Below are 26,939 nucleotides of genomic sequence, written 5' to 3'. Positions count from 1 at the left end.
CTGTATCCATTGGCATTCACTTATTCACAGACTGCACATAACCTTGAATAAGAGACAGTATTGTTGAGAAGTCTGTATTTAGAACTGGATCTGGAACAATAAAAACTTGAAAAGAAATGGTTTATTCACTAATAGAGTCTCAGGATGTTGTAACTAAACCTTGTTAGGGCCATAACCTGGAAAAAAACCCTAAGGTACAAAGAGGAGTGTGAGCAGGAAAAAAAAAAATTAAGCCTTCGGTCAAGACATTTTGTTGCTGTCCTGATTAGGGCAGATTTGTTTCCAAGAAGTCTGGACTGCTTTCCCTGCTGAAGACCGTTGAGCAGAGGAATTTCTACCATGGACACTCCCATAACAGTGGCAGCACCTGCCCAAACAAGCAGGTCTTTGCTGCAAAACCCCAGGCATTTAGAAAGCCTTGCAGGTGTTTGTACAGCTTAAGTTTTACTTCGCTCAGGTTTTCCATACCATGGTAAGTTAATTTAGTTGGAGTGCCTACCAGCAAGCTGAGTCATAATGCTTACACAAAGACATTTGCAAAGACAGGGTGTTTGATGATTTGTTCGTGGAGCTTTGCATTCGTAATTTACATTTGCTGGAGGGAAGAGGAGACAAGATTGAGCACGCTCCCTCCCCGAAGCAAACCCTTGGCTTGTTGTGGGCAGGCAGCTCACAGTGCGCTTGCTCCCTGGGATTGCAGCAGTGACAAAGCAGAACTGAAAGTGCTTAGCTGCAAATTATTAACTGAAGTGGTTTGACTTCACTGGCTTTTCCTGAGTCTAAAGTTTGACTGCCATTTGGTTTAGATTGCAATCGAGAATTGTTATTGCTCACAGCAATACTGCAATGCTAAGAGGCACCAAGGTTTCTGGACTTGTGGGTCTCATTTACTAGATGTTTAGTTTATGTTTCTTTTGTACCTTTGCTACTGCCTTTCTCTTTGTGGGTTTTGTGCAGTTGGTTGGGGTTTTTTATGGTTTTGCTGATGGTATTTTATTCCAGGTATTTTATCCATCTCCAGGATGAAATCTGGCTCAACACTTCTTACCTTGAGGATTACAGTGTACAGTCTGCTTTGGTCTTTCTCTTACTACAAATTTCCTAGCTGTCAACATTTTCTTTGTCCATTCTAGTCTCATGCTTTGTTATGTCACTGCCCATAATACTTAATTTTTCTTTCTGGTTTTTGGTTGGTTGGTTTTTGTCTGTTTCTGTTCAAGGTACACACTTACTGGGAAGATTATTGGGAAGACCTAGTTATATGAAGTAGGAGTCATGATGAAGCCCCAGGTTTCTGCAGCATGACAGTAATAGGTGGCCTTTATATTGACCTTAATTTAAGTGAGCCTAATGTGGATCTTGCTTGCTCTAGCTGCCCTTCAATGTGTTGTGGTTTAACCCCAGCTGGCAACTAAGCCCAGCACAGCCACTCACTCACTCCCCTGCCCTGGTGAGATGGGGGATCCAATCAGAGGAGTAAAAGTGAAAAGACTCATAGGTTGAGATAAAGACAGTTTAATAGGTAAAGCATAAGCTGTGCACACAAGCAAAGCCAAACACAAGGAATTCTTTTACTGCTTCCCCTGGGCAGCCAGATGTTCAGCCAGGAAAGCAGGACTCCATCATGTGTAACAGTGATTTGAGAAGACAAATGCCATCACTCCTAGTATCCCCATCCTCTTCCTCCTTCTTCCCCCAGCTCATCATGTTGAGCGTGATGCCATATGGTATGGTATATCCCTTGGATAAATTGAGGTTAGTTGTCCCAGCTGTGTCCCCTTCCAGTTTCTTATGCACTCCCAGTCTGCTTGCCGGTGAGATGCAGAAAAGGCCTTGACTCTGTGTAAGCACACCTCAGCAATACCAAAAATGTCCCTGAATTATCAACACTGTCTCCAGCACAAATCCAAAACAGAGCCCTATACTAGACACTGTGAAGAAAATTAACTCTACCACAGCCAAAACCAGCACATTCTCCACTCTATCCATTACCATTTATGTCATTCTCAGGTACCGCACTATCCAACACATCCTCATTATTTGCCACCCCCTTCTCATCCTTTGATACAATACACAGGTATTATTCCCCTGGCCTATGGACTATCCCTGTAAAACATCCATAAAGGTCCACTGTGTTTACTCAGGACAGGAGAGGTGGTGTGGTGTGTGGAATTATTGGGCACCAAAGCCAGTTCAAATCAGTTTGCTGCTGCCCATGGAACTGCTTTTTGTAAGACTTGTCCTCCACTGCTTTGTGTGGTTCCTGCCATAGTCATTCCTCTGATCTGCAACCCAAATTATGGGTTACAATGATTTAAACCTATAGCCATTACAGTCTCTGTCCCTTGTCCCTTTGAGCCAGACCATTGAACATTTCAGTGGAACTCCTTCCCTTGCTCCTAGCCTGGCTAAGACTTATCCATGGACTGCAGTCCCTTATGGCTGTGCTGGCTCCAAGTGGAGCCTTTATCTCTGAGCCACGGTCACTTTAGGGATACAGCTGCCCTGGCATGGGCCTATGCACAGTCTCAGTTGCTTTAAGGTGCATCTGCTCCAGTGTGGCCTTAGCCACAGCCCCTTCAGAGATAAACCTGCTCCATCATAGCCTTACCCATGGTTGCAGTCCTTCATGGGGAATACCTGCTCTGTTGTGAGATTATCCATGGCCACACGCTATCAGGTGCTCCAGCATGGATTTATCCACAGCCACTGATGCTTCAGTATCTACCTGCTGCAACAGACTTATCCCTGGGCCTCAGTCCCTCCAGAGGTGTTCCTGCTGCTGCACTGACGTAACCACAGCCACAGCCGCTTCGAGATCTGCCTACTCCCACGTGGACTCACCCACAGGTCGGGTCCCTTTGACTGAAGCTCACAGCAGAGTCCCAGCCAGCCCAGGCAGCAGCACAGACATGCAGTGAGTCCCTGGCCACCTGCCAGCCCCGGCACATCGCCACTGCTGTTATCACAATGTTCCCAGGCACAGCACAGTGAGGTGATAAAGCAGCCACAGCAGCAGCGAGAGCAAAAACCAGCCACTAACGAGCACTAGACTAATGTACAGTCAGGCAAGCAAGGCTCCTGACAAGCACCTGCCAATTAATAGCTAATCAGCAATTACAGCTATAAATTCAATCTAGCACATTCCAGTCAAACCTTGTTTGTTGTTGTTATCTTGAACCCTGCAAGACCCATGTTGGGCAGCAGAAAGGACTGTTGTGGCTTAACCCAAGCTGGCAATTAGGCCCCGCACAGCCACTCATTCGCTCTCCTACAGTGGGATGATGAAGAATTGGAAACAGTACAGGTGAGGCATTACTCCCTTAATGTCCTAGTTTTGCGTATTTCATCAGGACATTCCTGTAACTTATGTCCAACTCTCGTGCTGCTGGAATGCCTGCGTAAGTTCACTGTTTAATGCTAATAGCAATTTTGAGTGGACCTCCAAACAAAAGTAGTTATGCATTGCTGAGGCCTCTGTTTTGCTTCATGTGTGTTTGAAAGACAAGTTATAAAAATTCAAAGCATGCTGGCATTTTTAATGCCATAATTTGATTACCTGTGACTGCAGTACTCCTTTATAAGTAAAACATGGCCCTTAGTGGATAGGGGGAATAGAAGGTGCATGTGGGAGTGCAAAGCTGTACAGGCTTTGCTGGAATGAAGTGCATGTGCTACATGTACTCACAGCGTCACTGAAAAACTGTGGGTGGCTCTTGGAGTGCGAGACTGCCCTGCACTTGCGCTTCATTTGTTTCTGCAAGGCTAGCTCTGTGTATCCATCTTAAAGTCACGTGTGACCCAAAGTCTGGTGGCAAAAAAGGCTGGTTTCAAGTGGAACCTGGGAAGAAGTCTGCTGTAGTTGGTGCTTCAGGAGCAACTTCAGGAATAAGCAAGGAGAAGATGTTACGCGAGAGAATAATTTGTAAGGCTTTACTGCGGCACTCTTAATTCTCCAGTGAATAGTTGTGGATAATGATTGCAGATGACTTGCTTGGAGCAGTGGTGGCAGCTTTCTTTGCAGATTCCTCTGGCCTGAGTTATCTGTAGTGACTGAAGGACGGATTTTTGCTGAGGTTCAAATGCTTTGTCTGTAAGCAGCATTTAAGTGTCATGATTATTTTTTCTCTGCAGACATTCGTGGTACTAAGTTTGTTCATCATTCAGCAATTGGCCTTTTATTTGGAAAGGACCCTCACTCAGCCTGTGATGGGATAACCACATGTTGCATAACAACCCAACAAGGCGTACCAAAACTGTGCCTCACCATCCTGTGCTAGCCTGAAAGTGGGGCGATGCACTTAGATAAGGAGCAGCTATCAGGCCCAGGGACTGCACAAGCTGATCTTACCAGGAGGCTGCTGTGGCCCCGGGGGAGGGTTCTGGCCTCCACTGACCTCTTCTGGGGAAAAACTCTGCTCCTCCTGCTTTGAGCAAAGAAAGGAGCATTTTACAGTTGCTTGATGGACCCTCAGAATTCAGATTTGTTGCCCTTTAGATTTAAGCATCACAGAAACTTTTGTTAGGTACTTTTCTTCTGTTTGGCCTGTGTGCCAGGGCAAATCCCACCTTCTACCCCAATTGTTGGTCATGTGCAGTAGCCCACTTGTGCCTTTTCAGCAGAACGGCTGAGCTTTGCAAAAAGTGGCTGGAGCTCTGCAGCTGGGTTGGCACCTGGCCTACCGGGAGCTGTTAATGGCGTGATTGAAGCCTTTAATTTAACCCCTTACCAGCAGTTGTGCTGAGTGGTGTTGGAGCTGTCAGATGTCACTGTTCCACCATTACCCTGCAGAGCAAAGTATGCAGCAGTAATCCCACAGAGCAAGGTTCCTATTAGCTGCACCACCAGCTGGGGCTGTTCCTGTTAACTACTCCATCTATGGCATATGAATTTCTATCCCAGTCTTACTTTAAATGTAAATAGAAAATGAAGAATATTTCTATTAATGGTTGTCTAGATAGAAATTTTTGTCATGAGTGTGTAGAAGGCAATAATTACTTCTTAATAATCTCAAATAGGGATGTTGTGAATCTTCTGTGTAAATAACCAAATTGTGCCAGATAGTCTAATGGCATTCAATAATATTTTTTTCCCTCTGATGGGAACAATCTTCCATGTTGACTTTGAGCCTAAAAAATGCATCAGAGTTGATTTGAAATTTAGTTCTGTAATGATCATCATGTGATGACCAGTGATGAATATTAAAGTAAGGTTCTGGCCCAAAGAATCCATCAAATGTAGGCTTCAATTTCAAAGGTAAAGAGAGAACAGCTAATTTAAAAGTTCTCTTATTAAAGGTAGTTTTTATAGCAGGAAGAATGTATAAGTACAGACTAGCAACTTGTGGTCTAGTCCTTTTTTTGCATTAATGTGATTAATTTGTTTTCAGTTCTTTTGTTCAAGAAATTAATTTTTCCTCTCACATTGTAGGAGCCTTTGAAGTTAGCATCCACCTGTCAACCTTTTTCTCTCTCTCCTTATCCCCTCACATCCCTGGAGTGTGTTTATGCAGGTTGAGAGCAAGAAGTGCAGTGCCACCTCTAGGGAATGAATTCATACTATCAGTCTTAATTTTCAGGTGTTCAGTTTCACATATCAACCTATGAAACAGAACCAGTTTGATTTCAAGTTAAACATTTATTCTGTTCTTTAAATGGTTGTAAAAGTCGTATTTTAAAAATGTGTATCTATAATAAAACCTTTCCCAGTATGACCAGTTTCTCTCCTGCTTCAAGTGCCTTCTTAAAAACGATCCTGAAATAAAACTGTTTCTCCCGAGTGAGTTCATTGTAATAAAGAAATGTTATTAGAGAGTTAGTTCCCAGTATGCTGACACAAGTTTGTCTGACAGGAGTTTTTTTTCAAAGCTGTTCGTCATTTGTATTCCTGCTGTTTCCATTGTCAAAGTGGCTGAAATGGGGGTCAGACCCCACCAGCCCTCCATGTTTTTAAGTCCTGAAATACACAGCATATCTAATGTTGTTGCAGCTTTTTGACTGTGGTCCTCTCATGAGATAATGAACATAGAAATCACTAAGGGGGAACTGAACTGAATTTAGAAAATTAAAGTGATAGTGCAAATCAGCAGAGTGAGCCTGCCCACCCTAAATCACAGAGAATGGATGGCTTGAAAGCTTGGGTTGCACGGCTTACTGCCAGCAAAGACCTGAGTTCAGGATGTCTGCTTTTTCAACCTCTGAAAGAGGAAAAAAGAGGTACAGTGTTACTATCAGTTGGAAAGCAAGAATCTCTTTTGCCCAAATGTTTATAATTTTGATGTAATTATTTTTGCACAAAAAGATGCAACAGTAGGCTGTTTGAATTTCTTCATGGAAATATGAGAAAGCCAGTAAATGTGCATGTGGGCACAGCCTCATGATAAGACTGCTTGCCAGGGTTAATGTGGCTCAGGTCCTGACTCAGCACTACTCTCTGTTACATGGTTCTGTTGCCTCTTTTTCCTGGTGGGGTTGGTTTGGGATTTTTTTTTCTGTGTTTTTTGAGGGGTTTTGTGTTGCTTGTGGTTTTGGGGTTTTTTTTTTGTTTTTGTTTTTACTGGATTCTTTCACTTCTCTAAAAAGTTCAAAGTTAAATCCATTCCCTGAGCAATAGCACTAAAACTTTCAGAAATTCTGTGCTGGGTGTGAGAAAGTCTTAAATCGATTTTGTTGAATTAAGGGCTTTAGTCGTGCTCTGAAAGGTTTCATTTCATGTTTTAAAAAAACCCATGGAGCAGGTATATACACATCTATACATACAGACTTTTTAAAACTGGAAACATGGACGTGCAGGTTTTTATAGAGGCTTTTGAAGCCAAGAGGAAGTCAGGAGCTCTGAAGAGCACAACCTGATAGCAGCCACAGGCAGCCCAAAGACCAGCAGCTGTAGAAACTAAGTAGAGCCAGATTTCTTCCACTGCCCACAATGCTGTTGAGTTCTGAATTTTGGGTTTACCTTCTACAGCTAAAGAACCTGACAGAAGGAGTTGAATCTTTTTCATATGTATTTGGGTTTGGGTTTGAGTCTCTGCAATGTGAGGTGTCTCAAGTAAAAAAAATGGAGATAACTGTCTAATTCTCCTGCGTATTGCAGTGAATGTATGATGGAAATTTCTGACTCAAAATGCCTGTCAGTTTGTCATAAATCAGAAACAAAAAATTAAAAGGTGTGGGGAAGTTTAAAACTAAAATATCCTTTGCTTTCCACTGCATAACCTTTATAATTTTTTAAAAATCTTTATTCTTTTAAACAAAGTAAAGCAAATCACTGCTCTTCCCAAAAATTAATGCAAAATTTTGGCTTTTTTTCCCCCCTGAAATGGGGGACTTTATTGCTGATACTCCATACGTGTGTGGTAATACAAAAAGAACTTTTGTAGATCTCTTAATAAGCAGTGCTTTCTCTTGATTTACCTCCTCCTCAATTTTACCAGGGTTTTTAAGGCCTTAGTAACTCAAAGTCGACTTAGTTTCTAATCTTCTTGGTAAATTATTGTTTGGTGCAACATAAAGTGAAAACAACATACAGTTTTTAAATGTTAGCTATCACAGTGATGATGTGAATGGGGGTATACTTGTAAAAAGTCATCAGTATTACAGTAACAACACATTTTACAAGAATCCCTGAGCCTTGAACGTATTGATTCATCCAGCACAAAAGCTTCTGTTCATTTGCAGTATAGATCATCTGAAGTTCCATGTGCTCGAGACATGGATATTGGCATGTAGGTACACAAGTGTAGTATCAATACAAATATGACCGTGGACCTGTGTTATCCTCTCTTTCCATGGTGTGTCTGAAAGGATTTATAGCATGGCTGTAGAAGTTTTCCTGGAGGCATTGGTCAAAGTCTGAGCTTCCCCTTCTCTTTCCTTGCTGCTTTTCAGAAAGAAAATACGTCTTTTGTTGTTCTTGGAAATACTGAAGAGAAATTGAGAAAATGGCAAATAATCTTAATAGAAATACAGTACATCTTTGTGTACATGAAAATGAAGAATTGGTAAGATCTGAAAAGTGTTTTGCAGAGGGAAATGGAGAACATCACTGACCCGTAGGAGTAGGTGTCCTGAACTTGAAGAGCACATAAAAACAAATCAGGACCATTGGTATTCAGAAAGAGGTTTGCCATATTCAGCCATGGCTTTCATGGCAAGGAGATACTCGTGGTTGTTTTCTTATCTTATCAGTGAGTGCTTCACTTCAAAACCACTCGAAATTCCTAACCCCACAGTTACAGAAAGCAGGCTGCAGGGTGGTGGTGATAGGGATGTGTGGCTCACAGAGGTGCTGCTTTCCTCATTAATTGAGGTTGTTTGTTCAGGAGGTGACTGTGGCCAAAGTACAGTGTGCTGCCATTAGCCGTCCTTGCCAGAGGGCCAGCACCTGGGCAAGGAATCTGTACTTGGCTGACCAGACTGTTCCTACCCCAAAGTACCCTATAACAAACTGTTGTTTGCCTGCTTGTTTATTCATTTCTTTTCTCTCTTCCTTTTGTTGTGCTTTTCCCGCAGGATAAAACCTTCTCACTGAGGGAAGTGGTCGCTGTTCCCCAGGCCCATTGTCAGCTCTTGAACAAGAAGGGCCCCATTTGGGCAGTATCCAGTTGGGCTTCACCTCGTGCCTCCCTTGTCTGTGTCACATCCTGAGTCCTCTTTGGCTTCCTATTTAACCATTCTTGATGTGGTTTGTTTGGGGTTTTTTCATTCCTCTGAAACATTACAGCTCTTCCTGATGCCAAAACCACTCTCTCTATCTTAAAGTCCTCCCATGGAGGACCATGGAAACCCATGTCTTTCACTGTGTTTTCCAACATTATTTCACAAAAGTTCTTTTTGGCTTTATCTGGACAATAAAAGTCAGCTGACAAATGTAAGGATTTTTAGGCAAAGATGGCAGGTCTTACTCATCCTTTTTATAGAGCTCTAGTGCAGAGGCAGTTCACAAGAACACTTTGGTATTGTACCATTTGAGTAACGAGTGTAAATGCAGCAATCAAAGACCTGCTGTGTCTCAATCACATATTGGCCTTTATATTAATATGTTTTTAGCACAAAGATAGCTGCCATAGTTCTGGGCTTGCTTCATCTTGTTTGGAAAATTGATCAGAAGGTATTTGATTTCCCTGCTGCAGAATGCTCTGTTCGCATATCGATTTTCCTTTCTCTGAAACCCATTTCTATTGAGGCTTTTTTGTGTTTGTGCCATAATTCTGCTGGACTCTGCTTCTGTTTATTACAAGTAAATTTATGTGTTAGCACTGCCTCACTTTTTGTTGTTACAGGGCTTTACAAAAGCTGCAGTTTCTCTGTAATTGCTAATGAATTATGTTTTTCAAAATCACTGTGGAATGTTTTTCAGCCCTGTGGCTCCCAGCCTTTTTGTTGACTGCAGTGTATTTAAGATGGGTGAAAAAAACCCTTCTGCTTTTATTGTTGGCAAAGGGAAGAGAGAGGGTCCAGTGTTTGCCCCGAGATGTGTTAGGTTCGATAGATTCTGGTGTTTGTGTCAAGCTGAGAGGCAGGATTTGTCTTCCCTCTCCAATACTAAAAGCAGACATGTGAGAGTTCCAACAGTGTGTTCTCTCTGAAGCTGCATTTCATCAGTAGTTAAGCTAAGTGTTTACCTATGTCTGCGCTTCTGTATGAGGCATTGGGACACTTGGATTATTGTTTCATGCATAAAAGTATTTATTGTTTGAAATTTCTTCTTTTTTTTTTTTTTTTTTAACCATCCCTCCTGCATAACTCATTTGCTTGATCCAGAGTTTTGCTGCTGCTGCAGGATATTATCATTTAGCATGTGTCAGCTCAGGCTCTAATGTGCAAGAGCAATGGTGCAGAAAAACCTTCTTTCTTCACTGAAACAGATAAGGGGATGGTCCAGAGGTTGTGGTTTGAAACTCAAAATGGCACTTTAACTAATCTGTACCACTAGAAAGGCACCGAGTTGTTAGTTCCCTGAAACAGTTGCTGAAGTGGTTGACACAGGAATAGGTCTTTTTTATTTCTTTATTCTGACCTGTGCCTCATATCTAGTGACTTGTAGGCAATTTCTGTTACACACCTGAATACCTGTGCTGTCTCTTTACAGGGGTTTCCCTGTGTCTTCCCCAGCACCTCTGCAGAGGCTGAAATGTAGAGTGTGGTGGGGGACTCCAGGCAGAATCACTGCTTTCAAAGTAAATCAAACTCTTACAAGCCTTCAGTGCTCTTCTGTCTTTCAGATACAGCTTTGTTTAACCATTTTAGAAGCTAGACTAGAACGTGCAATGCATGTTCAGAGCAAAGAGAGAAAACTTTGGGGGAAAGACTGGCAGAATTTTCTCACAGAATTTTCTGCTTATTTACACCTGCTGAAATGGGTTCATAAAATTATTTATACATTTATGAGCATTTTAGTCCTCTCATTTTTACTGGTTATGTCACTGAATTTTCCCAGCACTCATCTGGGTCTCACACTGCACACTTTCTGTCTGCACAGTGAGATTAATGCTGTCATGGGATCTGCAGAGGAGTGCTTAAATTTATGATTCAAATGGACACAGCTCTTGTGGCCGAAATTGTGAAGAGGTTCATGAATTCTTAATTAGAAGGGATTAATTCAGTGAATATAATTTCCTAAACTAAGTTGTGGTGTGGAGGATAGATGTAGCTTAATGTGTAAGTAATTAAAATATGCACATTCTCCCTAGAATGTGTGAGCCATACCCTGGATAACCAAGTTTCCTTTCAGATGCTCTTCTCTGCTATGCTTGTGTATTTCAGGAGCAGAATGCCTTCAGATAGGCTGTGATATGCCTCTTACCTGTTACATTACATACAGAACAAGTGAACTGAAGTTACCATGGAAGGAAAAGTCCCTCATGAATTCAAAACCTGCCATTCCAGGCAGGAAATGGTTTTTCAGCTTCTTTCCTGTGTATTTTGTGCTTTGTACTTTCTTCCAAGTTGCATTTTTCTGACTTGGCTCATAAATGGTTGCAAAACTGTTTTGAAGATTTTTTTTTGAGGAAAGTGTATAAAACCAAAATCACAGTATTTAGAAGCTGGCAGTAATTTGAAAAGAAAATGTATGCAAATGATCACATAAATTCAGGTACAAAGTAGGCAAAAAAAGCTACCTGTGAAGGAAGCTTCTTTCTTGAGCCCTAAGGCAAACAACTAAAGGCATGAAGCATAAGCTACAAATCCTGCTTGTTAAGCTTACTACACACGTTTTCTTCCAAAATGAGAGATTTGTAAAAAGCATTTCACCAACTTGCACTTCTGCACCAGGACTCCCAAGGCTACCACTGTGGCTCTGCACTGTGGCAGTCGCTCTCTGTGGCACCCACAGTGCAGAAGGGTTGGCGATCTCTGGGCCGTGCAACACCTGCCATCCATCCTTTCCTCCAACTGCTGGATCAGAGCTTCAGCCAGGACCTCAGGGCCTTGTCCTGCGCCCATCCTCTTGATGGCATTGGCTTTGGATGAAGGAGGAAACAGGAAGGAAATAGGACTGCTAAGAAATGGCTTTAAAGGTGGGAGAACAAAATTCCTCTACGAGCTGAGATTGTTTTAAATCAGATGTAGGTGACTAGATGGAGGAATCCCTAGTTTAAATTCAGTGGGCTTACTCTACAGGATATTAACATTACTAATTTTTAAAACCTCCCCCTTCCTTTTTTATCAGTATTTGAGATTCTGTGCTCTTCTGACCTTGGACCTCAAGGGAAGCTGGACGAGCTGGTGCTAAGCCACTGTTTGTTTTCCCTCTAATGTGTTCCCTGGGGATTGGATACAGTTTATGAATATCTCAGTTTCTCCAGAATCTTCAGATCCTAGTTGCTGATTTTAGTAGTGTATTGGACAAGTTTAATATGCACCAACAGTTTTTGGGTACAAGATAGGTGCCCTGCCTAGGGCCCCTTAAATCCGGAAACCATACAAGTAAATCAGTCACTTTTGGGAAACACTGGATTTAATAGCATAGCTTAAGGAGTCTGCACTCGATCAGGTACTTTCTCAGATCATCGAGTTTCTTCAGAACACTGTGTAGCATGTAGGTGATGTGAATTTTCTGGTACACCTCAGACAAGTTTTATGGGCACATGTGGAGGGCAGTTACCTGAGGCAGCAGACTGCTCCACGGAAAATACCTATCGTTCTTGTGCCTGCTTTGTCTAGACAAGAGCTCTGGAAATGCAGGCTAGGGATGTTTCTTACTCCAGCCACTGTTCCTGTAAGCCCAGGCTGTCCTCTGTTTCATTTTTAAGTTTTTGTTCAGAATGATGGAAGGTGTACTTTAATGAAACTAACCTCTAAAATTATTTTCTGAAAAGATCGTATAGCGTGCTTGAGAACATGCCAACAGTACAGCATTTGCTCAACCTTCTAGAATTAGTCTTTGGTAAAAGAGGGCCCTGATGCTAATGGATTAAAGTCAACACAACCTGTGGATTTTAAAGTGAGGTTTAATGTGAGGTTTAATGGATTTTAACCAAAATAAATAGAATTGCTCAAGGCTGATGGAAGTTCTGTGGTCTCTGATACAGATCTAAGCCAGAAGTTTAGTTGAGAGTACTATTTCCCTAAGTATTTTCCTTTGGTTTCTTGTGTAAGTAGAAATAGCAAAAAATATCATTTCTGCTGGAAAGGCAGGTAGGAATATTAATCATAACAGTGCAGGACTATCAGATGTTTTGCATTCCAGCATTGCTAAGTAGAGCTCTAGAGGAGGGAGAGGAAAGTTGTCCTTGCTTCTGCCCTCCACAGTCATCTTGGTCCTATAAAACCTTGGTCCTGTTCTAACAGGGTGGGCTTGACAGCAAATGAGAAAAAAGAAAGTAATACAGCCAATTTTTTTAGGATTTAGTTACATGGGATGCAGCTGACTGTCCACATGAGTAGTTTTATGCTGAAAGTAGTAGCTTTTCGTCTAATTGTAGTCTCAGGCTTCAACTTCACAAGCAACTGCTCAAGCAAAAGACTTGTCGTGGGAGGCCAGGCAGTATGTTATAAATGGTAATTTACAAAAAACCTAGCATGTTTAAATAATGAAAAACCAAAACACTTGCAGCAAGCAGCTTTTTAAGACAACAGACAAATCATCAGGAACTTGGGATCTAAAGGTGTGTTGGGGACACGATGGATTCTCTTGACTGGCATACCGAAACATAAAACCGATAAAATGCTCCTTTTCTCATCAGTGCAGCAGAGTGTGGACAAATTAGGTGCTCATGAATGGCAAGTGTTTGGATTGTGGACCTTGACTTTCTCTCCCTCCTTGCAAAGAGCTAGGCAGGGGTGGGAGAGTGTCTGAGGAGGATTTGCAGCAATGTGCCTGCAGCCTTTTCCAGATGCAAAACTTAGATTCCATTTTGACAGAACTAATGGAGAATGAGAGGGATGCCTGGTGCCAAACAGCTAATTTCATTTTTCTGATCTGCGAACATCTGTGGAATTCCCCTGGCCTTGGTCCAGCTTCTGCTTGAGAGGAGTCCTGTTGGATCTGTCAGTAAGTGGATGTGATCGCTTTTTCGTGTCCACTTCCACTCAAGGACTTCATTTCCCTTTGTGTGCTACAAAATCAGCAAAAGCAGATACGCAGGGAATGCATGGTCAGGAAAAATCCCCCATAAGGGCAGTGACCCAGTGTCAGCCTTGCACCCAAGCAAGGACATGGCCATGAGCCATCCTGTGCCCTCCCTGGCTGCTGTGGCCAGCAGTGCAAGCTGACTCAGTTGTGTGATGGCAGAGCAGGCTCCTTTCTACTCTAGATCTTGCAGACTTCCTGAGAATGGAGTTAATCCAACACCACTTCATGGCAGTCAGTGGTAATTTCCTGTTTAGTATTAAAAGGCTGCATTTCCAGAAAATTGTGTCTGGTTGTGGGTTTTTGTTTTTTTTTTTTTTAATTAAGTCCTAAGAATGTTTTGTCACCCTTTGTGTAAACGAAGGGCATAGGAAGTACAATTTCACAGAGATAAGAGTTTTACATGTAGGCTGAGGAACGCATGAACAAGAAGTCCTTCAGTACTGTGAAACAAATCTATGTCTTTTTTTTATTATTTTTTTTTTAAGCGTGTACACTACTGCTTACCCAGCTGTGATGAGTAAGTTCCAGAATTGAGTTTGCAATAACTTCACAAGGGCTAGGACTGGCTGAGAATAAAGTAGGAATAAGTAGCTTACCCCATGATTTCACGTGAAGATCAACCAACAAAGTGTAGTTCTCAGTACTGACAACTCGTATTATCTTCCCCCATTCTAACTGGAGTTTTCCCACTGATTTCAGCTAGACATGTTCATAGTATGTGCCTTTTAGGCAGTTGGCTTCCAGTCTTAGATACCATCAGTGGGACTCCCTCATGTAACTTGAGGTAGCTGAAACCCGTTGGGCAAGTTGTTCTGTAAACGGGTATCTGTGTGTCTCCATCAACTGCAAAGGGAGCCTGGATGACTGAGTTCTGGAGTGGATGGTTCTATCCTAGATGTTTGTAGAAAAATGGTTTGAACTCCATACTGTTGAAAAGTTCCTGTGTGAGAAACTGGTCTTGCTGAAAGGCATCTGCATCCTCTCAGATTTTTTTCCTCAGAGAATGTTCTTTTAATGCAAGTTTTTTCCTGAAGGTAATTTCTTGGAATTGCACTTGAACTTATATAACAAATTTTGCAGTGATCTAGTGAAAATAAAACACCTCTCTTTCTATTTTGTTTTGAATGACTTCTGTTTGGCAGTTTAACTTTCTGTATTCTCCAGCGATAATATGAAATTATGTGTTTTACTGGATTATTTCAGAATTTATTCTGAAAGCAGTTCCTTCTGGAGTAGTTAATATTCCTTGTATGAACTGTTTTGAGATAGTTCTTGGTTCTGTTACTCTCTTTCTTTTCCATTTTTGTCCCCTTCAGATTTCTTCTTTCCGGTGTTTGGATATTTCATTAACTTGATATTTGTTGTATTTCAGGAGAAACCTGATGCCAGCCCCACATCTCTACAGCTGCGATCCCAGATTGAGGTAAGCACTTAGACTTTGATCATCCAATTTTGTTTGTTTGTTCTTTAGTTTGATATTCTGCATAAAATGGGTAAAGGCTTCTCTAGTGTCTGCTCTCAGTGCTGCTTGTCTTCTCTTGCAGGAGTCCCTTGGTCTTAGCAGCACTGCATCAACACCCGACACTGAAAGAAAGTAAGTGAAGGCACAGGAAGTGAGAAAGGAGGGAGGGGGAATTTGGTATGTTTTCTTTTTCCTTGGAGTAAATTAATTTTAGATTGTACTGATGTTTCTAGATTTCAGATCCAGACACTATGAATGAAACCTGTTTGGGAACCTGCTCCTTCTCTTCCTTCTCTTCCTCCCTTTTGGGTTTTTATTATTTTGGGTTTTTATGCCAAGGGAGGGGTACTGTTTCTCTCTTCTGTCAGCATTTGGGGTGTGCATACACCAAGACGACTGGTAGTCATTTCTGAGGAACATCAGTGATTCCACATTCTCTGCAAATTAAACCTGCTTTAAAAATTACTTTCTCTGACTAGACCTAAATGCAGCCAAAAATGACAGGTGAGGGGAAGGGAGAATTACAAACTTACATTGCATTCCTTTTCCTGTGCACTCCTGAGTTTGTAAGTGTGCTTTTGAAGAAGCTGCCAAGGGAATGAAGTATTTAAAACCAAGTTAAAAGGAGCTTTAATTTTAGCGTCCTTAATAAAAACCTCTCTGTGAGGACTGAGAGGGTTTCTGTTTACTGTCACCTCCTGCTGCAATGTGTGTGCTTGTTTTCTGTGCCTTCTTCCTTTGATCCCAAGATCTTGGATCCCTGCTGCTGAGGGTAACGTGCAGTGGTGCATGAAGACAACTGACACTGTATGTCCAATTGCCTGCACTTTCATGAGGTAGTGCCAGCTGGACCAGTTCAGAGGGAGTATGTGGAATCCATTTGTGATAGGACATGCTTTTGGAAGGTTTTACAGTCCCACAATTGAATATCCTCTAGTGTTTCATCACTGGGCAGTAATTGGAAGCTTTCTGCCCTTGCTTTTGCTAGGTCAGTAGAAGGACTGTCACTCCCAGAGCAATTCTTGGTGGATGCAGCATATGGGATTTGCCTGAGCACTGACCCTATAGAAGTCAGTTGTGTGGAAGTGTACAACTGCTTAGGGGCTTCCTTGGGGCTTGTCTGGAAGCTGATTGATGCTAAAGGTCCCAGAATGTGATAAATTGTCTTTTAGAGGTGCCTTGTCTTGCTTTATCACTCAGAGAGAAAAGCAGAGATGATTTGGTTGAGGTAGATGCTCATTTTCAAAACAGCCTGAGACAGGTAAGGTGAATTTTACCTTGGGTACCATCACTGCCCCTGTATTACATGCTGGTAAAAGAGAAGGCCTAGAAGTCTTAGAGTTTAATACTTTGTGCTTCAGATATTGAAATATGGAAAAGAATCCTTGAAGGATACCTGGCTGTCCCAACATTATAATGAAACTAGAAGTGCCAAGTAAATGGGAACTGTAATCTGGGAAGTAAACCTGCAAGATTATCCTATAATCATATGACTTTTCGCTCAGCCTCAAAGCACTTTACCCATGGGTAAATATCATAATCCTACCTCAGGTAATAAGAGATAAAGATCTCGCAGGAGGACAGCACAGAACTTGGAAAAAACTCCACTTACATGTTCTAACCAGCTTCTAAGTCATGCCTCTGTGTAGGTGTTCTACTACAAATAACTGAGTGAGAAGGCAGTATCTGCAAAAACTTCTCCTGAGTGACTCCTCTGAGACAGCCCATTTACAGAAATTATATTATCTTCGTTCAGATGAAAGGGACATGTGATTTTTGTGGACCTTTCAAGAATGGAAGTGTGCCATTTGACAATTTGTAGAAGGGTGTATGTGATTAACCTGATCATATATATGAAACTGGTGCAGGACAGGTTGTGCCAGATACTTGCACAATAAGAAGCAAGGCCATGTGATGCATGATAATTGGACAAGGTGTTGAAAATAATAAATTATATCTACTCAATACTGTACAAATTATTCAAACCTGAAATTATACAGGCCTGTGCCTATTTGTGACAGCCTGCCACATCAGTGCTGGCCTCACCCCTCTAGCCTGGAAGGCTGAATTGTCACAGGAATTACCTCTTCCAGGGAGGCAGAGTTTATAAAATTGATCTGCAGGAAAATGACCACTTCAAGCCCATCCGATATATCTGTACTTGCTACTAACATGTTGAATTAGATATTTTTCAGGGGAGGATGTTGTGTTGGCCCCAGGGGCTTTTGTGGGGGTTCAGTGTTTAGTATATGGCTTTCATCAGAATTTTCTGTATGGGCATGCTGCTAGACATGGGAGCTTGTCCCTTTGGGGGACATTGTTCTTATGTCCCTCTCATGCATGAAAGATGTGAGGTAAACCTTCTACAAAACTTCTTTCGTTGTGAGAAGACTAGTTTGCCAAATATGAAACTTGATGCAGATGTGCATTGGTTTCTGATATTCACAAAGAGATTTGGGGGGCAAAAGGAAAGATTTGTTCAAAACTAGATATACAGACTTTCAGGAGCGGAAAATGTGTTTTCGTGAGTACTCTTCCACAAGTAAAAGCTTATCCAAGAATAGTTACAATTCTACATATTGAAAATCCAAATGTTTTCCTAGGATGAAATGGGTTGTTTCTGGTCTGGTGTTCTGAGCAAGTTGCTTTAGAAAATAAAGGCAGTCCCAAGGAAAAATCTGTATTGAAATAAGGAGACAGCAACTGTCTGGCTGGAATGTGGTCACTCTTGAGTAGCTCCCTCACCCAGCAGTGCTGCCTGCATACCCTACTGCTGAATGCTACCAAAGTCTAAAGTTTTAAAATAACACATCTGGATGGTTGTTTAATTTGCCAGAGTTGAGACATTCTGGACAGAAAGAAGCTTTGAGGGAACCTGGGAAAAGCAATGTTTGCTTTAACCCGGTTTGGTTTTCCTTTTCTGTGCTGCTCAGCTGGAAGAGAGAGCCCAACAGGGTCCACTGTACACCACACTGAAAACAGATTAACCTTGGTGGTCTGTGGTAGGAAAAAATCCTGTTTGTGTGGACAAGCAGTGTATGTTCAGTCTCGCCTTGAGTCTTACTAACCCTGCTGCCCCGTCTGGTCTAAAGTCAGTGCAGAATTAGTCAGTGCCCTCAGTCCGGCAAGTTGCTCAACAAGTATCTGTCTAGTGAGTGGTGGGTTCTGCCACAGATGAGCAGCAGTAGGGCCTGTAGGCAGACAAAAGGGATTAAATGAGCCTGGAGGCAGAATTGTTTGTCAGTGTGAGTCACTGTCCCTCTCAGAAGGCATTTGGGGCAATACTACCTTCCTCTGATGCTGACAACACTGTTCCTCTTAATTAGATAAAGCTACAAAAAAATTAGATGAAGCTATATGTGAACCTGCTCTATGCGTTATATGTGCCCTACCAAATATGCCTTTTTTTTATTGGTTCTGACAACAAAAGCAAAATCTTCACTCAGAGGCAAAAGCCGCTGAGATTTATGTGAATAACATCAAGGGTGCTGATGTGGCCTGAGAAGCTATCCATAAACAACAAAAAACAAAGTCATGTTTATTTAAGCTTTGCTTCACAATTGCTCTGGTTTTTTGGCCTTACTGGAGTTCCTTCTATAAATTGAAACAGTTCACGAGGTTTCTAAGTCATATCATATTCAGCAACTAATGCTGAGCATGGAATGAGGTATTTGTAGCTTTCTGCTCTGAATAATAAATTTCACTTCCCTCTGCCCTTTCCAAGATTTTCATCTTTTAAACTGCAGTCTTGCTGACAGTTGTGGTGCTAGTGTAGCTTTGCTGTTTCGCAGTGTGCCTTCAGTAAAGTGGCAACAGCATCTTTAACAGTGATATTATCCATTTTAAACAAAAATCTCCCCAGAACCACAGGTGCTTCCATACAGACACATTGACTTCTGTTTTTGCTAGAAGAATCATCAGTGTAGAAAATATGCAGTAAATGTGTTCTTTAGCATTTACTGTTACTTCTCTGACCCCATACCATGTTCATCTAGGGATGTATTGTATATACAATTCCTATTATTTCAAAGTGATGGCAACACCCCAAGGATGTTTACTCAGATAGGGGACTGAGCAAAGTTTTCTCATAATTGTAAACAGAGCATTTAAACAATGTAACCCAACTTTTAGCCTGTTCCCATTTTTGAGCATTCAAGTGTACATGACAGACTGATGAGCTCTGCATGTTTGCCAGGAAATCCAGGTTAAACCCAGTCCCCTGAACTCAGGCTTCTGCATCCTGACTCTCATCCTGTTTTTAGAAGAACTGGGGGGATGTTGCAGAAAGGAAGCTGTGTGTTTTCCCTCTTTGGAAGTAGATCTGTTTGCTGTCACTGTTTGCTCCATCAGCCTTTGGGCTGAGTTTCAGATGTGGTGTATCTGAGAACTGCCGGGAAAGAAAAGGAAGTGAGTGAGAGGCTCAAGAGCACTGCATACAGATAGAATGAGGTACAGACATTCCTATATACTAATTTTTTTCTTTACAGTTGCTAGAGAAAGAAAGGATGAAACAAGGCTCGAGGTAACAGTTGTGTCCTGTATCTGATGTTTCAGTCATTCCCACCAACTTTGTGTGGCAGTGGGTATTAGGAATTGTCACATCCTATGTGAATCACCTGCACTTTCTTGAACTGTACCACTCAAGTGCACTCCTGAGCAGTGAATGGTCACACTTCATATCAAGTGCCACAATTCACCCTGCTGTACTCCTCAGACTGTGACTCCGTACAGTTCAAACATTCTTGACCCTGTAATACTCAAGACCTAAATCCAAGACTCTGCCAGAGCAGGGAACTGGCCAGAAACATATGTGTCAGGCAGAAGGAGAAAAGCAGGCATGTGTGGTGTGCAGGTGACACGGGGCAACATTGCTCAAGGGCTTTGCATTCCCCTGGTGTGGGGGAGCTTCTGTGCTCTGGCAGCTGCATCCTCAACTCCCTACTTCAGCTGCTCCTGAGGGCAAATGTCTGTCACCCTCTGTGTGTGCAGGATGTACCAAGCCACTCACACGTTACATTCATTTGTTTGAGTTTGGCCAGATCTCTGATGGTTTGTTGGGAATGTCACAGCTGGAGCTCCTCAGGCACTGTGGCTTTCTCCGAGGTTGTTAGTGGGCAAGCAGCGAGGCCACAGCACAAGTGGCTGCTATCTGCATTGTATCTGTTGTCACTGAAGGAGAGACGATTGACTGAATCTGTTTTTAAGAATTTTTTGCAATGAGTGTGCCATAGTACAGCCGTTCAGTGTCCCATGGTATAAACTGCAAGTCCGTATCAACCTAAGGCTGGCAGAAGGCTTACATTTCAGTGTTCTCATCTTCCGCAGTGATTTTCAGTGAAAGCTGCAGAAAGGTTCATACAGGCCTCAATTCTGCCTCTTTCGGTACACTAATCTACTGGCCTTTGCCAGTAGTTTTTAACACTTGATTCCCTAGTCTTCTTTCCCTGCAGCATCCAAACTGCAGGTCAAGATTTGAATGCAGTAGGTTATTAAATCCTCCCTCCAGGTCATGGATGGGGGGACTTAAATTCTATCAGCTTAGATTCTGGCAACTTCTCAGATGCCCAGATTAATTCTGGCAGGTATTTGTAAACTCATCTGCAAAGAAAGAGGAGTGCAGGTCTGAAAGAGGATGTGAGGCAGAGAGAGGGCAGAAACTGAGAAGAACAAAGCAAAAAACAAACAAGTCCCCCAAACTGAGGTAGCTAAAGGGTGCACTTAATTGCCAAGAGAATAAATTCTTCCTTTTGCATAGTTTAAAAATGGAAAAGAATATTGGAAGAAAAAGAAGTAAGAGCTTTTTGTACTTGAGATGTTTGCACTTAAGATACATTTTTTTTATACCCTGTTCTTGAAGAAATCGAAAAGAATCAGTGAATGTGTATGGCCCTGTTTTCACTTGTTTGAGGCCTGATTTAGTCAAAGGCAAATTATTCATGCTGCCTTTAAACAGCCTTCTCAAGAGAAGTAGGGCAGGAAACTCCCACAATAACCCACACAATGGGAGTGAGAGGCCAGCCAAACGCCGCCTGGGACACGTGAGGAGGGAAACCAGTGTGCCTTTGAGCAGCTGGAAGAAGATTTCAAGCCTGGAAATTTTGTGCAAGGAAGTATGAAGGGCTCATTTCACAAGGAAGTCTGACTTGTCACAGCGAGTTGAGATGGCACATAGTGAGCAATACGCAGGGAGCAGGGAAGCATTGCCTGCAGCGTTGGGCCCTGCTCTTTGCACTCAAAGAGTTTTTAGCTGGCAATTATCTGCCCCCTGGATGGGACCAAGCATTCTGTTATTAAACACATGACGTACCCCCATCTGCCTGCTGCCAGTCCCCAGACCGAGCCCATGGGACCGGCTTGGTGACTTCCATGCTGGTGATGCTACAGAGTACACACACACACACACACACACACAGCCCACAAGCAGCTCAGTGTTTGTTTCCACTGAGAAAGTTTTGACCTGCTTAAAGAGCCATTGCTATGGAAACCTAATGAGAAGATAATTGAATGAAACCTCTTTGCTTTCCATCCCTTTCTCACACTGGTGCCAGCAAGGTCAGAACCTTGCAGGCCTTCTTTCTCTTCAGGTTCATGCAAATTTGATAAAAATACCAAAGGCCCATTTTCTTCCCTTTGCCAGCTCCAGTTAGATAAATTACCTTGTATTCAGTCAGGAGCAGTTACAAGTCTGTCAGTTTTTCATACTGATTATGTAAGTGGGCCATTTCTAATGCACACGGATAACCAAATGACTTTGCAGCAGAGCCAGCATGGGCTTTTGCATTGGTTTATTCACCACTCTGAATATGCGTAATATTTGTATACTAAAAATCACATCTAAACCATTTTCCTCAGTGTACTATAAATAATTATTGGTAAGGAATGAGAGGGGCACTATCAGTTTATTGAAGACGATAGCAGTAGTGGTTTCATCATCATATGGTGCTATGCACCTGTGGATTTTATGATCCATAAATGAGAAGCAACCATTTGTTAAAGCACATCTGCATTTAAAATATAAATGGCCATCACTCTCAGTTCCCAGATTTGTTCTGTTTTGAGAATGATGAGATTTCAAAAATCAACAGGCACATTCATGAAAGCAGCGCATGGTGTCATTTGTTTCCTTTCCCAGTTCTGTGGAGTACCAGCACGTTCTTGGGGCACATATGACTGTGTCTCTTGTAAAATCAACCACTCTCTATGCAAGATTAGCCCTGGTGTTGTTCTGTCTGAGATCAGAATCAGTCCAGAGTTAACAGGAAAGCTGTAGCCTAGTTAAAACCAGTCTTAATATTATCAGACTGGCTTAGTTGGCTTGTGATCCAAATGTGTGCATTGGTTCTTCCTTGTGCACCAAGTTTTGGAGCCACTTCCAAGTTTCAAAGGTATTGCTTAGGTGTAACAATTTTATCCCCACTGTAGCACTTCTATGGAAAGATAAGATTCAGAGACCATTTTAGATGTCAGGCTTTGACATTGCTCTTACAAAGAGCCCCAGGCTCCAAAACAAGAACCAAAAGTGCCCTCCAGAGGCAATCCTTATGATGTCTTCAGTGTCTAAGATGTCTGGTCAGGTCTCTTATCTTTCAAGCAGCCTCCTATAAAAGCAGTTCCTTAAGTTTTTGAAGTTGTCCTCCCTTTCTCTACCTACTGTTGGAAGTTTGTCCAAATAGTTAGGAAATGTTAGCTTCTCTTTTCTAATTCTTTCCAGCATGTGCCTGTTCCTGTGCCTGCTTTATTAACAGGCAGTAAGTTAATCTTCTTGTAGCTTTCCAATTTGACAGGCAAAACTTTCCTAGCTTTCTTTTGTAAGATAAGTTGTCCAGTTCTCTGGCTATTCTAATAGCTTTCTCTTTACCACATCTAGTTTGAACTCATCTCTTTTGAGCATGAATAATGATGGTTGTACAGCCATTCCCATATATATTTGTTTTTCATATTCTTCATACTGCCATTGGAATTTCCTTTTAGAAAAAAGCCTTTTAGGATTAATGTGTAGGTTTTTTCTCAGTCATCCTTTTCCACCTGGTATCCCCAGGTACTCTGTCATTTGCAAACCTCCAGCATTTGAAAGACTGACTTTTGTGTCTGTCTTGTTTGTGCATTTGCACATTTTAGTGTTGAATGTGTACTCATTTCTGTTAAGCCAGTCTTTCTAATCAACAAGTTCCTTGTCCAGGTTCTCCCCTCCAGCTGTTGCTACTAAATTTTGTGTCACTGATCACTCCCTGAGTGGCCTGATGTAATTTACTAAATTTTGCTGAAACCCATCAACTCTCTAAGGCAGTAATATTTGGGTACTCTCAAAAGTAGCTCCATTTTTAGATTATGTATTGTGTTTTCTATTTGGGGGTTTTTTGAGCTTTTTTTCGCATTTATTTATTTCAGCAGTTTGGCTTGAAGAGGCACAAAGTACTGGCCTAGAGGTGGTTCAAGATTTGTGAGATAAATGAATTAAAGTTTTGACCCCATCCGTTGCCCATTTCCAGAGATTATGGGTTGATAAGAAAATACTCCTTCCCTCTGGCTGTAAATCTTGGTTTTTTCCTCGTGTGAACATATACCCATACATTTCTTCTGCTTTATGTGGTGACAGAGTACATTTCATGTGAAAGCTTGCTAATGAAGTTGTACATCAGACCACAACAAAAATGAAGGCCTCCGTGGTGGAGTAATGGCATTTGGCTCCCTTTCAGACACACAGTGCTGAAACTTCTGCCAAGTGTCACTGCATCATTAACTTTCAGTACAAGTTATCAGTCTATGAATGGAAGAGCACAAATCCCTTTCAGTGCACGTTCACAGAAGCGCTGCAGATTTAACAGAGTAAGGGAGTGTAATTTGCAAATCAAACATACAGTGACTCCAAGGTAGTATGGATTTTTCACCAGACATCTAGGAAGTAAAATGCTTGATTGATTTCACTGAGGATTTTTAAGCATCAGAACTGTCTGGTGGAATTAAAAAGCAAGTGCCTTATCAGGCACTACGTGGTAAGTTTTGTTGGCATTTCCATCTCTTCAGAGCAGCTGTTAGCATTTTCAAGGTCAGCCCAGGCATGGAAGATTTCCTTTTTAAAGAATGCGTGAAAAGATAATTGGAATTTGCATCCTCTGATGAAACTCAGCATACTTCTTAAATCAGTTATAAATGAGAAGGTGGTCTGCTTGCTGTGGATCCTGCTTTTCTCCTCACCCCCTCTGGTTCAGGCACATCAGAAGTTTGCTCCTACTGCCCTTCCCCTTCTTTGGAGGCTGGTTTATGGTGAGTTGGTGGCCTCAGGCTAATTCCTACTGAACGGATGTCCACATCACAAACATTGCCACTACACCTGCTGCTTACTTGCATCGTTGTTGGCAACTGTGCAAGAGAAGAAAAGGATTAAAAGGAATTTGGAGGCCACAGAGCACAAGAGACTGCCTTAGAAACTGTCCACTTTGAGGGTGATTTCACTAGTAAGGCAGTTCTGATCATTAAGAGATTTCATTTTCTAAGGATGGTGATTTGGTACATTTCACGGATACTAAATTCATTTAAAATAAATAGAATAACTGCTTGATGGGTGGAGTCTATGGTCATGTGAAAAACATGTAGCGGATTAATTCTGTCAGTTCCAACAGAGCTTGGCTTTCATTAAAAGAAAAGTCTCCATATACAACTCCACATACTTTTCATCTGATTTACCTTTATTTAGAAAAATACTTGCTGAAAACTTTGCTTTGAAGTAAGTGTCTGGATGAATTCCTGGCCCTGTTGAAGGGCTTTCTCTAGAAATTTTTACCCAGGTAGCCTTTCACCAGGCTTCTTAAAAATTAAACATCTGGTGGCATATTATTGGCTTTTCCCCTTCAAGAGTAAACACCAGCAAGGAAAATAGTAAATGTCTCCCTCCTTCTGGTACACTAAAAATTTGAAGGTTTTTTGCCTCAATTTGTTTGCAGTTTGTGCTGGATTAAATGTCTGATCAGTCTGAGTTTCAAGGAGGTTGCATTTCAGAGCTTCACTTTGCCCTCCTTGTCTAGATGAATTACTAAATCACACTGAAACGTCATACTGTCTCGTTTCCCCTTTAATGATATCTTTGCAAATTGATGAGCATGTGTTTCCTGCTTACAAGACGTTGGCCAGTAATTGCTTACGTCTTCTAACACCGACCTGGCTTGAACTATAATTTCCCTTCGAGTGGTTTAGTGAATTGATCAGAAACTCTTTATTGCCCTCTGCTGGGGGTCTGAGAGAGCTAAAGGAGCCCGTGCAGGCAACTGTGCATGGACAGCCACAAGAGCGTGTCATATGTGTGTTATTATATGGCCTCATTTAGAGAATGGTTTGGCCTGAGGTCTCCTTGGTGCGCTGGGGTGTGCGTGTTTCCATCCTGCATGGCTGCAGTACAGCCACCACACAATGGGACGTTGGCGTGTCATGGGTCCGAGCCCGCAGCAAAGGCACCGCAGTGATGCTTTGCACGTGGAGCCTCCAGCAAAGCTCTTGATGCTGGCAGAAGTCATTTCCCTGGCTTGCTGCAGCGTGGTTTAACTAGCAGTTCCCACAGGAAGGCTTCAAAGAAGAAAGCAAGGTTTGGTAATTTCTGTTAGCTCCTTTTATGCAGACATTAAAAAAAAAGGCCGTGAAGCAGGGTGATGTTGTCTCATCAGAGATCTCACAATGAACTGTTGGCACTGAGTTGGAATCCATTCTAGAAAACTGGTTCAATGAACATAAAGAGCAAGAACAAAAGAGTTATTTACTATTTTAGTGGGTTGTTTATAAAGCCCATATTCTAGACTTGACTAAGTTTGTCCAGCTAGCTTTTGAAGAAGCAAGCATACAGTGAGGAGAAAGCACACAGGAGGGATTTGGGAGAAAGAAGCTGCAGTCTCCAGTCAGCTACAGTTGCACTTCATAGGGTCTGGAGAAACTTTCTTCACCTTGTCTTTAAATCTCTACTACTGTCTTCCACACGGTGGCTTCTGGAGGTGTAATGAGCACATATTTATAAAGCATTGTCAGATAAAAACTGAATAGCCTTAAAATTGGTGTACAGCTAAACAAGTGCAGCATCCCAGTTCCAGAGTTTTTAAGGCAGCAAAATTACTGTTTTGCAAATGCAAGTGGGGAAACTCTGTGAATAGTTGTTTTTCTGAGGAATGCCTAGACTCCTTTGCCTTAACCATTGGTTTCTGTCAGTATATATTTTTCTGTGCTGGTCACAAAAGGCACATTTAAGAAGGAAACTCAGTTACTGTGGTCAGACCAGTAGGTTCAGTTTTTGTTTCCAACTTGCTGTGTTGGGGAGAAAAGGGAAGAGAAAACAGCTCATGATATATTATTTGGAAACTATAATTTACTGTAACCAGACAGCTCCCCTGAAATGTGAGAAGCCTGCATCAATAAGTCCATTTCTCTTTTTTGTCCTAGGCTCTCCATTCATAAATCAAGTTCGGAAGAAGGCTCTGTAGGTCAGTATATTTCATTTTATTTGATACTCCTATGGAATTCTTAAACAGCTTTTGAGTTTTGCTTGTGCTGGGATGTGAAGAGCTGGCAGAAGTCAGCAGCGTTTGTGTGTGTGGAGGGTGAGTCTCCGCAGCTTTCAGTTTGATGCTGAGTGTCTCAGTGATCACTAAAACTGCTCAGCCAGCATTGTCATGTGATAAATACGCCTCTTTTGACTTGTTATATTGAACTGAAAATGTTTGCATGTTAGATAACTGCTAGCCTGTCCTTTTGTATTCCAAAAAGTACCACCACCGGTAAATAATGGGGGTTCTTCAATATTTTTATCCATGTCATGCTAGAGTCTCTTTCTTTGTTCCTGAATTTTTTTTTTGCTTATTTGAAAAGAAAAATAAAATTGGGAGGTTTTTCTTGTTTGTTTCCTTGTAATGGTATTCTAGGGAC

The 26,939-nt window shown here is 41.9% G+C and overlaps 1 protein-coding gene across 5 annotated transcripts in view; it reads left to right on the top strand.

Moving 5' to 3' along the window:
• Positions 1–26,939, top strand: part of SASH1 (SAM and SH3 domain containing 1) — a 190,552-nt gene that overhangs the window by 113,532 nt on the left and 50,081 nt on the right. For 4 of the 5 annotated variants that reach the window (XM_010399170.4, XM_039568290.1, XM_039568291.1 and 1 more), the window contains exons 3-5: positions 14,949–14,999; positions 15,121–15,170; positions 26,457–26,497. In XM_010399170.4, the coding sequence (XP_010397472.1) occupies positions 14,949–14,999; positions 15,121–15,170; positions 26,457–26,497 (142 nt within the window). Of the gene's footprint in view, positions 1–9,749; positions 11,520–14,948; positions 15,000–15,120; positions 15,171–26,456; positions 26,498–26,939 lie in introns of those variants that run through there. The other variant, XM_019288959.3, reaches the window with a different exon arrangement.

This window comes from Corvus cornix, chromosome 3 (assembly GCF_000738735.6).
Source record: "Corvus cornix cornix isolate S_Up_H32 chromosome 3, ASM73873v5, whole genome shotgun sequence".
NCBI lineage: Eukaryota > Metazoa > Chordata > Aves > Passeriformes > Corvidae > Corvus > Corvus cornix.
The sequence above is the reverse complement of the archived record's forward strand: the minus strand, read 5'-3'. Positions and strand labels throughout refer to the sequence as shown.